Source organism: Nannobrachium achirus (assembly GCF_963921795.1).
Source record: "Nannobrachium achirus genome assembly, chromosome: 19".
Classification (NCBI taxonomy): Eukaryota; Metazoa; Chordata; class Actinopteri; order Myctophiformes; family Myctophidae; genus Nannobrachium; species Nannobrachium achirus.
In genome coordinates, this window is record NC_137826.1 from 33122771 (window position 1) to 33137559 (window position 14789).

The 14789-nt window shown below is 42.6% G+C and overlaps 1 protein-coding gene across 1 annotated transcript in view; it reads right to left on the reverse strand.

The window, feature by feature from the left end:
• LOC308304781 (roundabout homolog 2-like) overlaps positions 1-14789 on the reverse strand; it is a gene marked incomplete at its 3' end in the record, with an annotated part of 136384 nt that overhangs the window by 21237 nt on the left and 100358 nt on the right. Inside the window, exons 11-18 of the mRNA XM_080749411.1 lie at positions 13827-13908; positions 13534-13699; positions 11045-11211; positions 9863-9984; positions 5021-5252; positions 2226-2350; positions 1920-2091; positions 535-711 (exon numbers count right to left, since the gene is read on the reverse strand). Of these exons, the coding sequence (XP_080605537.1) occupies positions 535-711; positions 1920-2091; positions 2226-2350; positions 5021-5252; positions 9863-9984; positions 11045-11211; positions 13534-13699; positions 13827-13908 (1243 nt within the window). The remainder of the gene's footprint in view (positions 1-534; positions 712-1919; positions 2092-2225; positions 2351-5020; positions 5253-9862; positions 9985-11044; positions 11212-13533; positions 13700-13826; positions 13909-14789) is intronic.

Sequence of the window (14789 nt, forward strand, 5' to 3'; positions counted from 1 at the left end):
GAAGAGGATCAGAGGAACAGCAGTACTGAATGTAAATCCCAGTGGAATTAGGTTATCAGTGTTGGGCTCTATCCAAATCCCACACATTATGATAGCTGCAGTAGACAACACAATGGTAATAGCCCCGCAGCTATATATGCTTGACCCACGGAGAGACAAAATAATACCGCAAACCTAAATGTAGATGCATTTGCCAATGATTTGCAAACAACACGGTCCATAGTCTGATAATGGAAGGGGATGTTAAATTACTTATCTCGAATGAATGAATTTGAGTGTGGAGGTGCGGTTTTTGATGGGACCGCGTTCACAGTTGATGCACATCAGCGCACACCGAATTAAAGTAAATAGGGCTTATTTCCATCTGTGCCGAATATATTTCCTTTGTTCTGCGTTTATGCGTTCGCCAGCAGCCCCACGTGGCGGCGGCGGCGCTTCTGTGACTGTGACGACCACGTGGGCTGGCGTCGGAGGAGACTTCTTAAAACAAGAGAGCTAATGTGTTGGTGAGATGTGGTGTGTTGACTTTTGAACCTGCATAGTTGCTGAGTCCTTTCCTCTTCTTCCTCCTCCAGTAGAGCCAGGCGCTGAAACCCATGAGCACGATCCAGCAGGCCCCGCCCAGACCAGCGATGAACGCTGGCTGCTTCACCACGTCTGAGATGCTATTGTTGCCCTCTGTTCCTGTCATTACATCTCTCAGTTCTGCACCTGGGGGTACCACACACACACACACACACACACGCAAGCGCCAAAAAAGAAAAACAAACATGCACCCACACACGAAAGAGAGAGAGAGAGAGAGGATGGGACCGGTAAATATCTCTGACCCACTCTAACCCGTCTCAAGAAGAACAAATAAAATCTGCTTTTATAATGGTAAAGTTGAAGCTTGATAATATTTTAGATAACATCTAAAATGTCCAAGGGACATTGTCACTGTATGTCGATGGCGAGTATTATTATACAAAATACCTAAACAAAGCATCAAAACCATAGAAAACATTTATGTTATCGAGTGCTTATACATTTCATGAATAAATGCTCAGTGAACTTTAGATTAGGTCAAATCAGAGAGTAGTATTGACAATACATTTGAGGACGTCAAGCTAAAAACTCGAATGAAGAGACAGAACATGACGAGACAGACATGACAGACAGACACAACGCACAGAAAGAGCAGAAACAGTCAAAGGACAAGGCAATACATAAACAATAACGGGGGTAAGAAACAGAGCAACGGTGCAGACAATCCGCAGGCAGAGTTAATCAATTCAGCAGTGCACTTATCAGTTTGAGCTGCAAGACGTGAGATTGACAGAGCACCTCTGACAGAGTTTGATTTTCTGTTGCAGCTACTGTGCTGTGAAATTAGATTCACAGTCTCCAGCAGGAAACCCCCCCTCTCTATCATTAAGCCTCACGCCACAGCCCACTGTTTTCCTTTCTCTGTCCGTTAACACTGTTTTCCCCATATATCAGTCAGAAGTCACACATGAAGAGCATCTGGCTCGGCCCGCTGATATTGATTCGGGGTTTATATACTCCTTCAGCATCCTTCAGCCATTTGATAAGATGTGATAGCATGATAAGCTCTCTCAATAACGCTGTCTACTTTGTTAGCGGCAGCAGTGCAGACGCTGAAGAGGATTATTGATATGGCTAACGGCACTTGCCACGGTGTTACTAGACAGTATACTAAATGAAATGTTATCGATTCCTTGATAAATGTCCATGTGACAAGAAGCAATACTCTTTCTTCAAGCGCGATAAATTGATAAATCATTTTTCCAGACCACAATCTGTGACCAAGGTTCCCCTGCATTAGGTCACGGGGCAAGCCCCCTGCTTGGTGTGTAGTAGAATGTGTGTATATTGTCTGTTTGTACTGTAAGGTGTGTGTGTGTGTGTGTTATTACCTAAGATGATGAGCTGGGCTTTGCTTCGCACCCCCACCCCTGCATTGGTGCCTGCAGCCACCTCCACACGGTACTGCACCCCCATCTGCAGGCCCCCCACAACCACTGAACGGATGGTTGCGTCCACCGTCTTATTGACATGGAATCGAGTCTCGTTGGCCAAACACCAGATCTGACACAGACAGACGGGCAAAGGCAGAATTCATTATAAGAGCAGCGTGCAGCAGTACAGTATATATCACTGGAATTATTCAGCAGGGGTAGCGGCGCATTGCTATATGCATAGTTTATATCTCTCCTCCCTACATTGTACTCCTGGATGATGCCGTTCTGGTGGTCAGAAGGCGGCGGGTCCCAGGACACGCTGATGGAGGTGCTGTTGTGGTTCCCCACCGTCAACACTGTGACCTGCTGTGGAGGAGCACTGGGCGCTGTGGAGCAGGAAGGAACAACACCGTTTTTATTCAGTTTAATACATTGTTTACTGTTTATTAGGATCCCCATATTAGCTTTTGCCATGACAAAAACGTTGTCTTCCTGGGGTCCGACACAGACAAACAATTGAACAAAAACATTAATTAGATTAACTTTACAATCACTATAAAAAAATATTTAAAAAAATATATGTTATTTTAACCAATAAAACAGTGTTGCTTTTCCTTTAAGCCCCATGTTTTTATATTGCATGACAATGTTGTGTGAAAATAGACAATCTACAAGTTCACGGTGTGTCGCATCACAAGTGTGTCGATCAGCAATTTTTGCAATTCTTTTAAATCTTTTAAAAAAGTTTGAAGATGTTTCAAAGCCCAATAGGAACACCGGGTTGAATGTGGTTAAACACATACGACAGTGCCCACTGCCACGCTTCATTATAATGGAAAGAAAACAAATGCGCATAAACAAACTCTGCCACTGTGTTCATAGAGAAAGCGAGGTGTTTTCTGAACCGACACAATAAACTGCCACAGCGTACCAAATGAATAGAATTCGAATGAGCGCGCACTGAGTCTACCTAATGTCACGCGGATAAATCTTCTTTTGATAGCTTTTTGCACTTTCCACATCAATTCAATGGCAAGAAATTCCTAACACCCCGTGGCGCACAGGATCCCGAACACATGGAATTGATCAATTTGGACTGTCAGTTAGAAATCCCATGCGCCACTGTATTATTTGCTTTGGGAAGTTATGCAGACACAGCACTTGGGGTCGAAACTCTATTTCCCTGATCACACAACGAAGCCGTAGCCCATATTTCTCCCAACCAGCAGGTAATCAGAAGCTGAGCCAGCAAACGGCACCCTGAGTAGACATGTGCCATCATAAAGGGTGACTGAGCCCAGCAAACTGACACCGCCTCCATAATGAATCACCACCATCACATGCAGGCATATGGCGCTGTTTGGAGTGCAAGAATATCACATTTTAAACATCTCAGCTAAACGAAAGCACACTCAATTCTAATGTACAATTCATGAGGGCTCGGTGATATATGGTAGGCATAAATGATACCCGTGGCCCCTGCTGCTGCTTTCCATGTGGCTAATTGTTGTGTACCAATTACACATAGGTCTATAGCCTTGTAATTGTTAGGGAGAGGGGGATAGGGTATTTAAAGAGATAGCACACAATAGGGGGAAAATATAATAAAAAACAAAGTCTATGTGACAAACATTATCAACCTTCGCTGATGTGACTCTGTAGGAGATCTCGGGGTCTCAGTGTTCCCATTATACTGGAACAATCACGGTTGATTGGGTGAAACATTCACTGAGCGTGGTCATTGTGAAACTGTGCAGTTGCAATTCTCTTTGTTGTGGATTGGAACCAAGGATACTGGGCCACTGGACTACAAAACAGTTCAGCGTTGCCCAAGCAGGCTGGCTGTGACACAACAGTCTGCTTGCTTGCCACTTGGCCTATGAGCAGCCTGGCCACTGTGGCTTAAATACTCCAGATGGGCCTGGCTCTGGACTCGCAACTCACAGCCTGCCATCAACATCCGTTGTGGGCTTCGTTGATGATGGTCCCGGAGAACATTTTTAAAGCCTCAAATGTTTTTTTTTGTTTGTTTTTACTTAAATTACAATCTATTTCTTATGGATACTTTCTCAATAACTATATTTTATTATCATCTAGTTTCCATTTATTTTCTTTTTTTATTTACACTAATACAGCTTACCTTAATGTTAAACCACCCTATAACAATACTGTAGCTGACATTTGATACAGAAACAAATTTGGAATGAAATAAATACATATACCGGTACATTTATTGGGGTGGTGTGTGTGTGTGTGTGTGTGTGTGTGTGTGTGTGTGTGTGTGTGTGTGTGTGTGTGTGTGTGTGTGTGTGTGTGTGTGTGTGAGTGTGGTGAGAGAGAGAGACAGAGACAGACAGAGAGAGAGATTAATATCATAGAGTCAGCTCAGTGTGTATGTGGTGTGTGCAACAGGGACTTGGCAGGCAGTATGGCAGCAGGGGTCCATAAAGGAGCGGGGAGAGACGAGAGAGCTGAGTTTGTGTCATTGGAGACAGCTCTCCTCTCCTCCAACACCCTACAGAGGACCATGCCTGTCACAAACCCCCACCGTACTGTCTACTGGGGGGATCTGGATGCTCACACAGGGGACTTGCCACCGCAGCATGTGTGTGTGGGTGGGTGCACTTGAAATGCCATTTTCTATCAGTATCTAGGTACGAAGCCATTACCAGGGGCAACAAGCTAGAGAAATACTGAGCTACGCATTGTGCATTAGTCCACACAAAACAATGTCTGTGGTATTTCATCCGATATATCATATCGTCGTTGTCGGGTGGAAACCTTGTATGTCCAAAACCGTTCGTTTTTATCATTTAAAAAGATGAACTAAACTAGTGAAAACAGCCGATCTACAAGCTCACAACGCCTCGCACCACGAGGCGTTGTGTGCTTGTATATCGTCTGTTTTCACTACTCTTGTGCAACGGCCTTGTATGATGAAGCAGGGCTTTACTTAGCGAAAAAACATACAGATTTGAAACTTGGAGATACGAGGTTTCTGCCCGACAGTGACGATATGCATGTGATGTGTATTTCAATGTGTGAGATATGGTTACCTTCCTCCATGGTGCGTGCCGTCATTGATTCACTGTCTGCACCTTGGAACTCGTTGAAGTATGGCCGCACTTTAATTTCATAGACAATGCCCTTCTTCAGGCCAGACAGAGTCACATCCCTCTCGGAGGCCACCTTCAAATCCTGTACCTGCCACGGCCCCGGAGAGGGCAGCCCTGAGGTCTGCCTGTACAGCACACGGTAGCCCTGAATGAACTGCGATGGGTTCTCCACCTGATGGGGAGACAGACGGGATGCAGAGAGAGAGAGAGAGAGAGAGAGAGGTTTTTGTTGGGTCTCAGTTATAACTAGAAAAGCAGTTCCTGCAGAAACTGTGTGGGCTCGCTGATAACACGTGCAAAGTATATTATGTACAGTAGAAAGTCTACACATCCCTCCTCAGATGGACTTTTGATTCAGCTCAAGCAGTGATATAAATGGTAAGACAGAATTTATTTTCCAGAGGAATCCACTGGGAAACTTTTTTTTTTCAAAAATCTCAAAAAGCATAAACATTAAAGAGAAAAGTACAAGCAGCAATAATAACTACGTAAAGCTAAACAAGTTGAAGTTTGAACGATATTTCTAGCTCAAAGAATGTGGAAGTAGTAGGATGCCAAAAAGAGTGGCGGAATACATAAATATAAATTGGGGACAACTAGTGTGTGCTCGCTAAAGCGAGACCACAATATTTAACCCTGGCCAGCAGCATATACTTTGTCATGAATAGCAGAAATAGAGGATACACAACGTGCCAAATCACGATAGTGTAGTGAACCTGGGTTATGGGTGCGTTTGGAGGCAATAACAAATAACTCTGATAGAATGACTGAGACATTGAGAGCTGATCATTTGCGGCTGGAAATGATTGTTGGGGGGAAGGGACTCTACTAACATGGACTGAGCTCCGCTCTCCAGACACAAATGTCACTTATTGAGCAGCCTCCTTATTATTATTTTTACAGGGCAAAGCCCATCTGTGTGCACTCACACAGTGACTGACTCTTTGAAGCCGCGAGAGGGTTTCAAACCCTGGGGAAAGTTACTGTAAGTAGCCAAGTTTTAAAGACATTTAATAAAATTGTACGTGCCTTTTTTGTCTTATTATGCAGTAGTGTAAATGGTTTTACAACATTGTGGGGTTGTAAGTAAGATTGTGTGCGGTGGTGTCTGGTCCATGTGGGTGGCATTAAAGGGGGCTGTTTGGTTAACACTTGGGATGCCATTATCTTTGTAATTATTTGGATACAGAGTGCCGCCATTCACTGCGCTTTATTTTGAAGAGCCCCGGAAGCCATGATCGTGTCCTTGTTGTGGAAATTCATTAAATCCGGATGTAGACCGGAATGTTTACTTTCACACGGCCGACCGCGGGCGGCCAGTGTCGCCGTGAAAAAGCTGGTCAAAGCGTTTTTGAAGAAAGATTCCGAGATAAAGACGTTTCTTTGCAGCAGCAATGAATAGGGGGACCCCGTTTTTTGCAGGTTTTTCAGTCCGAGTGTATCAAAAAAGCACATCGGTTAAGACAAGACCCGCCCGCAGAAGCTTGTGATTGGCTGCGCGGAGGTGTGAAAGTCAAGGGGACGAAGATTTTACTATTCTGGCCCCCTGGTTTACTACTTCTAACGGCGCTGAGTCGGCTCATGCGATCTTCGCAATGCTCGACACGGCGACTCGTTCACTACCGCTCGCTCAGTGGTGTCTCACGTGGATCAAGGTTGCCTGAGACGGCTCGCCCCCGCCGCTTTTTTGATATACTCGGACTGAAACACCTGCAAAAAAGGGACTCCCAATGAATAGAAGCCTATGGAGGTTACACGCTTCCTGATGATGGCAGCTGAGTTTCATCCTGGGATATGAAGTATTTTCACTCACCAGCGTCCGCTGCAGCACCTGTTTACCTGGTAACCATGGTAACCAGGTAACACGTCCCTGGACATGATAACGGGGCCGTGGCGTTGCACTGCGGTAATTCTTATCACGTTCCTGGACGTAAATTGGCATCGGAAGTGTTAACTGTCTGTGCTCATGCTAGCTGTTTATTTATATGGTCTATGAAATAAATACGGTTATCATTTTATGTGACATTTGAAGTTCTGCTTCCATTATTAATGTTCGCCGCAGAAATATTCTGTGGACTCGCCCTTTACATTTCTTATATCTGAGACAATAAGGTTTATTATAATGCGTTTGTTTTGTACAACTTGAATCTACATGCGACTTAGTGTGGTTAAGGCATAATACACATCCATGCAACTGATATGTCAACTCCTTGTATCAGTGTTCATTTTGCTTAGAGTGGGAAAACGTATGAGTCGTCGACTAGTACACAACGTTCCAAGAGATACTTAATGAAAAGAGTCAGAGACTCGAGTTGAAGTAGCAAAGCTGAGATTGCTCAGCGACTCTTAAACTAGGTGAGAACTCTTCACCTCCTTGGCCCAGAGGTACTGCATCAAAACAGACAGCTGTCTTTTTTTCCTCTTATTGCAGCAGGGGAAAGTTTTTAATTGGTTGGTCTGTTGAGGGAGAGTGAGACACACAACAGATATAACTCATAGTAATGGCTTGTTAACAGGGGCAGTAGCAAGAAAAAGCTTTTACTAGTGAAATAAAGCAGCTGTTTACCGTCAGACCAGGAACCAAATAAATCAGTCCAACTCTCTTGCGCGTTTTCCTCTCCTGCTGTCTTTTTTCCCCGCTCTCTCTCTTTCTGTCTCTTTCTCACCCCCACTCCACTCTCTCTATCCTCAGTTAGCTGCCTGCATTTCATTAACAAATGATTTGTGTATCTAAAAGCCTTATGAACCATTGCCCCTCCTACTCTGCTCTCCATACTTACTTGAAATAGAATTTATGTGGCGGAGGCCATGACTCTAAATGAATTACACGCCTCTGTGTTCAGTCTCACCTTGTCTTAGAAGACAGCTGTGGCATATATCACAGTGCTATAAATAATCTACACTTTTGCTGTCATCATTTGGGCGAAATACGGTCTCACTTCGCTTCCTTCATCAAAATCTGTGTTTCGCCTATAATAATTTTAGTGTTATGTCAATCACGCAGTTGATAGATTTGTGGTGGTGCTGGTTTATTTGTATTCTAGCGTACATCTTGCATAGATCCATGCCAAACAAATCCACTGGATTTTTGTTGATTGCTGAGGATGCCAGAAAGAGAAAGGACAGTAATGCCCTTGATCAAATGCTTTACTGTCATAATGAGACAAAACAAGGAACTCGTTTCAGCAACAATGACAAGACATTTCCACACAGGACAGGACTTTCATGTTCAGTGGTATTCGTATGAGGATGGCCTATAATGATAAGTCTGCTAATATGGCTGATCAAAATTCTTCAACGATAGTAATAAGTGTTAGTATGCAAAACGTTATCTCGAGATTTAAAGTGCATAATGGAGTGTTTCTGTGCGTGTGCGCGTTCATGAGCGTGTGTGTGTGTGTGTGTGTGTGTGTGTGTGTGTGTGTGTGTGTGTGTGTGTGTGTGTGTGTGTGTGTGTGTACTTATGCGGAAGAGTGTCATTAGGCAGCACAAGCAGGCAGATGGGACACCTTGCCAAAAGACAGGAATAACATTTTCTTGATATAAAAGCTGACTGCAAACCGCCTCCAACACAATATGTTGCACCTAATGGTGATCCATCCATCCTGAACAGAAACATTAGTCTTAATTTCGTTGTCACCTCAAACCATCACAAATTGATGGAGCACCAGCTGTCCTGGACTCTGAACGTCCAGCCATCCCTCAATTGCTCTCAGTGCATTCCAAAGGTTCCAAATACCCTTTTGTCCATAACAGCTACATGCCAAATGTGAAGACTAAAATGAAGCAAAATTCTGCACCTTTAATTTGTTATGGTGAGGCAAAAGGCCAGGCCATCTAGAACAGGGGTCTCTTCAGTATATTGTCGTTGTCGGGTGGAAACCTTGTATGTCCAAATACCGTTAGTTTAGTATTTAAAAAATGATTTAGACTAGTGAAAACAGCCGATCTACAAGCACACAACGCCTCGCGGTGCGAGGTGTTGTGTGCTTGTAGATCTGCTGTTTTCACTACTTTTGTGCGACGGCCTTGTGTGATTAAGCAGCGCTTTACATCGCGAAAAAACATGCACATTTGAAACTTGGAGATACAAGGTTTCTGCCCGACAGTGACGATATATACTGTATGTCTGTCTCTTTGTCCCCACAAAAGTAGACAATCATGGTTCTGGCCACTACAGTATGTGCTTGAGTCATGAGTTGACATCATGAAACAGATAGCTTGCATGACTAGGAAATGCCAAAGAGAAATGTGGAAATCTCTTACTTACACCAATATCTTTTCTTGTGAATCGACTAGCGTGGTGACAGTCTACACCAAATTTAAGAGCATAATTACTAAGTATTTATAAAGATTGTTAGTTCTATTTGGCCAAAGGAGACATAGACTGCCACTACACTAGCCCAAACAATGCCTTCTAAATGCTAACAGAAAACATCACATTGTTATTAAAAAAAAAAAAAAAAGAAATTGCTATATACCATTATGAAGACATCTTAAATGACAAGATGGTGTCCCAGATTGAAAGGTAAAAGCCTGTATAGATTAAAAGGACTAGTTGATGCCATCCAGACATATTTTCAATATGCAGTAGTGCCACTGAACATGGCTTTGCCATTCTGTGCAGCTTTAATTCATAAACGGCACACCTATTAACTCAGCTGTTGGCAATTAAAGATTGGACAAAGGAGTGCCATGATGTCATTATTATCCTCCACACTACAGTATGTTGTTTTAATTAAGATAGTCCAAGTGTGACATTAGTTTGTGATTGGTACTCACGGTCCATGTGACCTGCACAGCGGTGGAACTGAGGACCACGGGGTTGTGCATGCTGACCACCACGTCTCCTAGCTCCTTCTGAACCCGTCGATGGTCGACACCCTGGGCTGTGGGACTGATATCTGCAATAAAACAGAGGCCAGGGTAAATGCAGTGGTGGAAAAGGTAGGCCTTCTCACAACATGTACTTGAGCAAAAGTACAAAGGTATTGGTGTCAAAATGTATTTAAAGTGCCAAAAGTAGAAAGTACTTGTTATGCAGAGTGCCCGTTTCAAAAGTTTTTAAATGTATAAAAATGTTTGGAAAATAGCAGATCTACAGGCTGAAAATGCGATGACGCATTGTGAGCTTGTAGATCGTCTATTTTCAAATGGCCAAAATGTATATAGAACTGAAGTGGTTATTGTATGTTTAGCAATACAAATGTAAATCTAAAAAGTAACTAGTTACTAAAGTTTTCAAATAATTGTAGTGGGGTAAAAGCACAATATTTTCCTCAGAGATGTAGAGGAGTAGAAGTAAAAGCACTGAAAATTGGAAATACTCCAGTAAAGTAAAGAATATCTAAAAATAGCAGAGCAGACCTACACAAGCTCAAGTATACCTGTACAGTAAATCAGGTTTATGGTTATAAGGATGTCTAAAAGAAATGGAATGATGTTTTATTGCCGAAAAGCTAGTACAGCGAGGAGATTTAAACCCATATATCATCTGTGTCGTCTGGAAAAATGTTCAAAAGCGTTGGACATTTAGAAAATGTTTAAAATAGTGAAAATAGACGATCTAGGTGCGAGGCGTTGTGTGCTTGTAGATCTGCTATTTCACTAGTTGTGCGCGACAGTCTTGTACGATGAAGCAGGGCTTTAGTTACGAAAAAACATAGATTATTTTTTTTACTTGGAGATACAAGGTTTCTGCCCAACAGTGACGATATATTGTCACTGTCGGGAAAACCTTGTATCTCCAAGTTTCAAATTTGTACGTTTTTTCGCTAAGTAAAGCCCTGCTTCATCAGACAAGGCCGTCGCACAAAAGTAGTGAAAACAGCAGATCTACAAGCACACAACGCCTCGCGTTGTAGATCGGCTGTTTTCACTAGTTTAGTTCATTTTTTTTAAATGATAAAAAGGAACGGTTTTGGACATACAAGGTTTCCACCCGACAACGACGATATTTTATACCTTGAGTGCGGACGGGCTCAGACATTGGGCTGGGGTCTCCCAGGCCGTGAACGTTGACGGCCCTGATGATGAACAGGTAGACGGTGTTGGGCCGCAGGTCTTTGACTGTGAACTGCGTGGTTCTCACATGGTCTGCTACCGTCTGCCAGCTGTTACTCACTGACTGGCTGCACGACAAACACAAACAAGTCCCATCATCAGCAAAGGGAAATCTCTTGCTTACTTTGGGGATCTCGGACGGTGCTTTAAAGCAGTGGTTCTCAACCTGTGGGTCGGGACCCCCAGGTGGGTCCCCAAATTATTTTGGGAGGTCAGCCAGATGATTAACACTTTGCCGTCCGAAATAGAATGGTTGTTGGTAGATTAGCCGTGAAATTTCTATTATTATATTATGATCTGAACCGTATTCATTTTACCAGACATCCAGCGCTATATCACGTGGTCTTCATCCCCCATTACCATTCCGTGATCCCCCGTTGTTTTACTCACCCCAGTTCCCAGTGAAATTCTCAATCTGCATTGGCTTAGAGTGGGAGATTCGGCTGACGCATCATGTCCCCGTGCGTTTTGCGTGCGCGATCCGTTCACGTAAATGTCCCCTCAAATAATCCACGTGTGACTCAAGAGTAGAACTGAAAAGTATCGCTAGCATAGCCACCAGCACGGCTGCAGTAGAAGCACTCGTGTACAGACAGTAACCGAATGGGGGAAGGTGCCTTGGAGAAGGAAAGGGCCATGACATCACTTCTGTTATGTCAGACCAGCCATGAGCTATCAATGCACGAGTGGTGACTAGGGAAGGTTAGACGATCGCCGATTTTCGGATGAAAATCATTTATTTCGGTAAATACGGGAAAGTACGGGAAAAGACGATTGGCTGCCCCTCCCCCCCTAGGAAGTCCGATATAGTACGGTTTTAATATTAAGGGGCTCCCCGTGGCTTGGAAAGGGTTAACTTAATGTGCAACATTGTTTTCTCACTCTACAGTAAACACAACAACATTAAGTGTAAGTGTATGGAGGGTATCTACTATCTACACATTTCGAAAGTGACAATTTAAGGACTTTATAATACCTCTAAAATGATAAATTACACATTGGCCAAATTGTCAAATATTAGAGACATAAATTGTGAAAATAGCTGATCTACATGCTCACAATGCCTCGCGTTGCGAGGCGTTGTGAGCATGTATCAGCTATTTTCACAATAGAACCGTGTTATACAAAAATGTAATGCCTCTAATGACTCTTAGTGCTCCTCAGGGTGGAGGGAACCCCAGTTCGAATATGATTATTTTGGGGGTCGCGGCCTGAAAAGGTTGAGGACCACTGCTCTAAAGACGTGGCACCAGGCTATTGTCTGGGCAATGCAGCTATGGAACGCTAGCGAGAGCAAACACAATACAACTCCGCAATCTATTGAAATGTTTACTGACAAGCAATTCCTTCATAGTCATTACTGTGTCCTCAATAGGTCTTTCTTATTAGGTAGACAGGTTTTCTTCCTCCTTTTTACTGAATTCAAATGTCCTTTTATAATTTGTTTCCTGTAACATAAATCACATTACTTTACATAAAGCAGCTTAGGCCTACCCTAATATTGTGCTGCTTATCAATATGTCGGTTCAGACAATTCCTTTGAGCCCTGGCCTAATTTACGAGTCCAGGAAAGAAAACATTAGGTTATTGTATTCAAGTCATACTCTACTTTTAAGCTCCACTGATATGGGTAATTGCTTGCTAATCTATATGAATACAAACACTGACAGATCAATGTTATGCTCACACAGGCAAAGGATATCTGGCTCAAAATTGCTCTGCCCAAACAGCTGGTGCTGTTTGAACAACATCCCTTTGATCACTACTGATTGTAAGATGTCTGCAAAACTAAGAGTCTGGAATGGATTGAGCCAGTGCATCATGTCATAGCCAGTGGTGGAAGAAGTACTCAGATTTATTTACTTAAGTAAAACAGTGTAGACTTTTTTTATAATAACGTTATTCATAATCATCTAAATCTGCTAAGTAGCTAGTAACTAAAGCTGTCCAATAAATGTATTGGAGTAAAAAGTTCAATTTTTATTCTGAGAAATGGTGGAGTGGAAGTATAAAGTATCAAGATAAGGAAATAATCAAGTAAAAGTACTTGAGTATTAATGTACTAGCCTATGTTTTTGTTCTGTGCTGTTTTGTTGTTGCGAGATGTTGCATCTCAAGAGGCTTATCCCCCAGTTAAATTTCGAAATAAAAAAATACATTAAATACGCAGTTACTTTCCATCACTGGTCATACGTCTAGTTTTGCATTCAGAGAAAACCTACATGAAAGTACCATTTGACTCCTAACATGAATAACAGAATCACATGTGCGCCCTACTCGATGAGAGTGCAGGTGTGTGCATTCACATACTGTAAATGCCCACATTGTGTTATTGCCATGAAGGTTTTGGGTCACTCGAGGTAGCTGGAGGTTCTAGGTCGCAGACCTACCCAAAGGCTTCAATGACATAAGAAGAGACTGGGGAGCCGTCCTCTGGTCCCGGTTCCCATGACAACGAGATACTGCTCTTGGTGACGTCCGTGACTTCTGGCTTAGCGGGCGGCCCCGGAAGGGCACTGGCATTGTGGGACATGAAGTCTGAGGGGTCAGTGGATTCTGAAAGGTGGTGAGGAATGAGAAGGAGAGGGAAAATCTATGAAGTAACAGCCCAGCGTCAGAGGTTGTGCCCAATTATTCGTTTTCTTTTTTTATAAGCATTGAATCTTTTCAATTCGATACAAACCTCTGACGTCCAAGTACGCACTCCATGATGTCTCACCGCTGGAACTGGTGGCAACACAGGTGAACAAGCCAGAGTCGGAAAGCTATGAAAGGATGACAGACAGTTCAACGTATTGTTTCATAGACTCACAGTAATGATACATTTAAAGAACTCTCCACTAAATATCTCTCAGGCATAAACCTTCTAACTCCACATTTCAAAAATAAATATTTATGTAAATGAATGCCCTTTGTCATACTACAGGGTCACACAAAAGTAACAATAATGGCCGATCTACAAGCTCACAACATGTCACGATTCAAGGCGTGTTGTGAACTTGTATAGATCTGCTATTTTTGACTTTTTTTTTTGTGAAAGTCAGTTTGTGGGTTTTAAAAAATATTGTAGCCTACAAACGAAAACTACGATGAAAGCTTGTAACTAAATAATAACTACATTGGATTAGGGATGGGACGATAATCGCTATTATTGTTTATCGTGACAAAAAACACTTAGATTAAAAATGTTTGTGAAATTATCCTCCGTCATTCTCTGGGATCAATTCACCTTTTATTTGCAGAGCTGCATATCCGGTACCATTTAAACCCTCTATAATTGGTAAAACGGACCTGGAAATAACATACTTGATAGTCTTTTTTTTCTCCACTCTCTATCAAATCTCTTTGCTAAAAAATTGCTGATCGGCTATTTTGTGGCAAATTTTCTGCCCCAGGATAATGGATGTTGGGGATATTTATATTATCGTGATAATATCGTAAATCGCAATTTCTTTGGTCACAATAATCATCCCATCTCTACATTGGATCCATTGGAACACAGGTTATTTACTTCTGAAAAAGTAACATAGCGAAGATGTGATGCTATGACCATCTTCTCAGTTTGGAACGGGTTGCTCATCCAATTCACAGACAATGCATCACTTTCATTCCCTGCGGTTTTTATTCTTCAGAATCCAATAAGTCT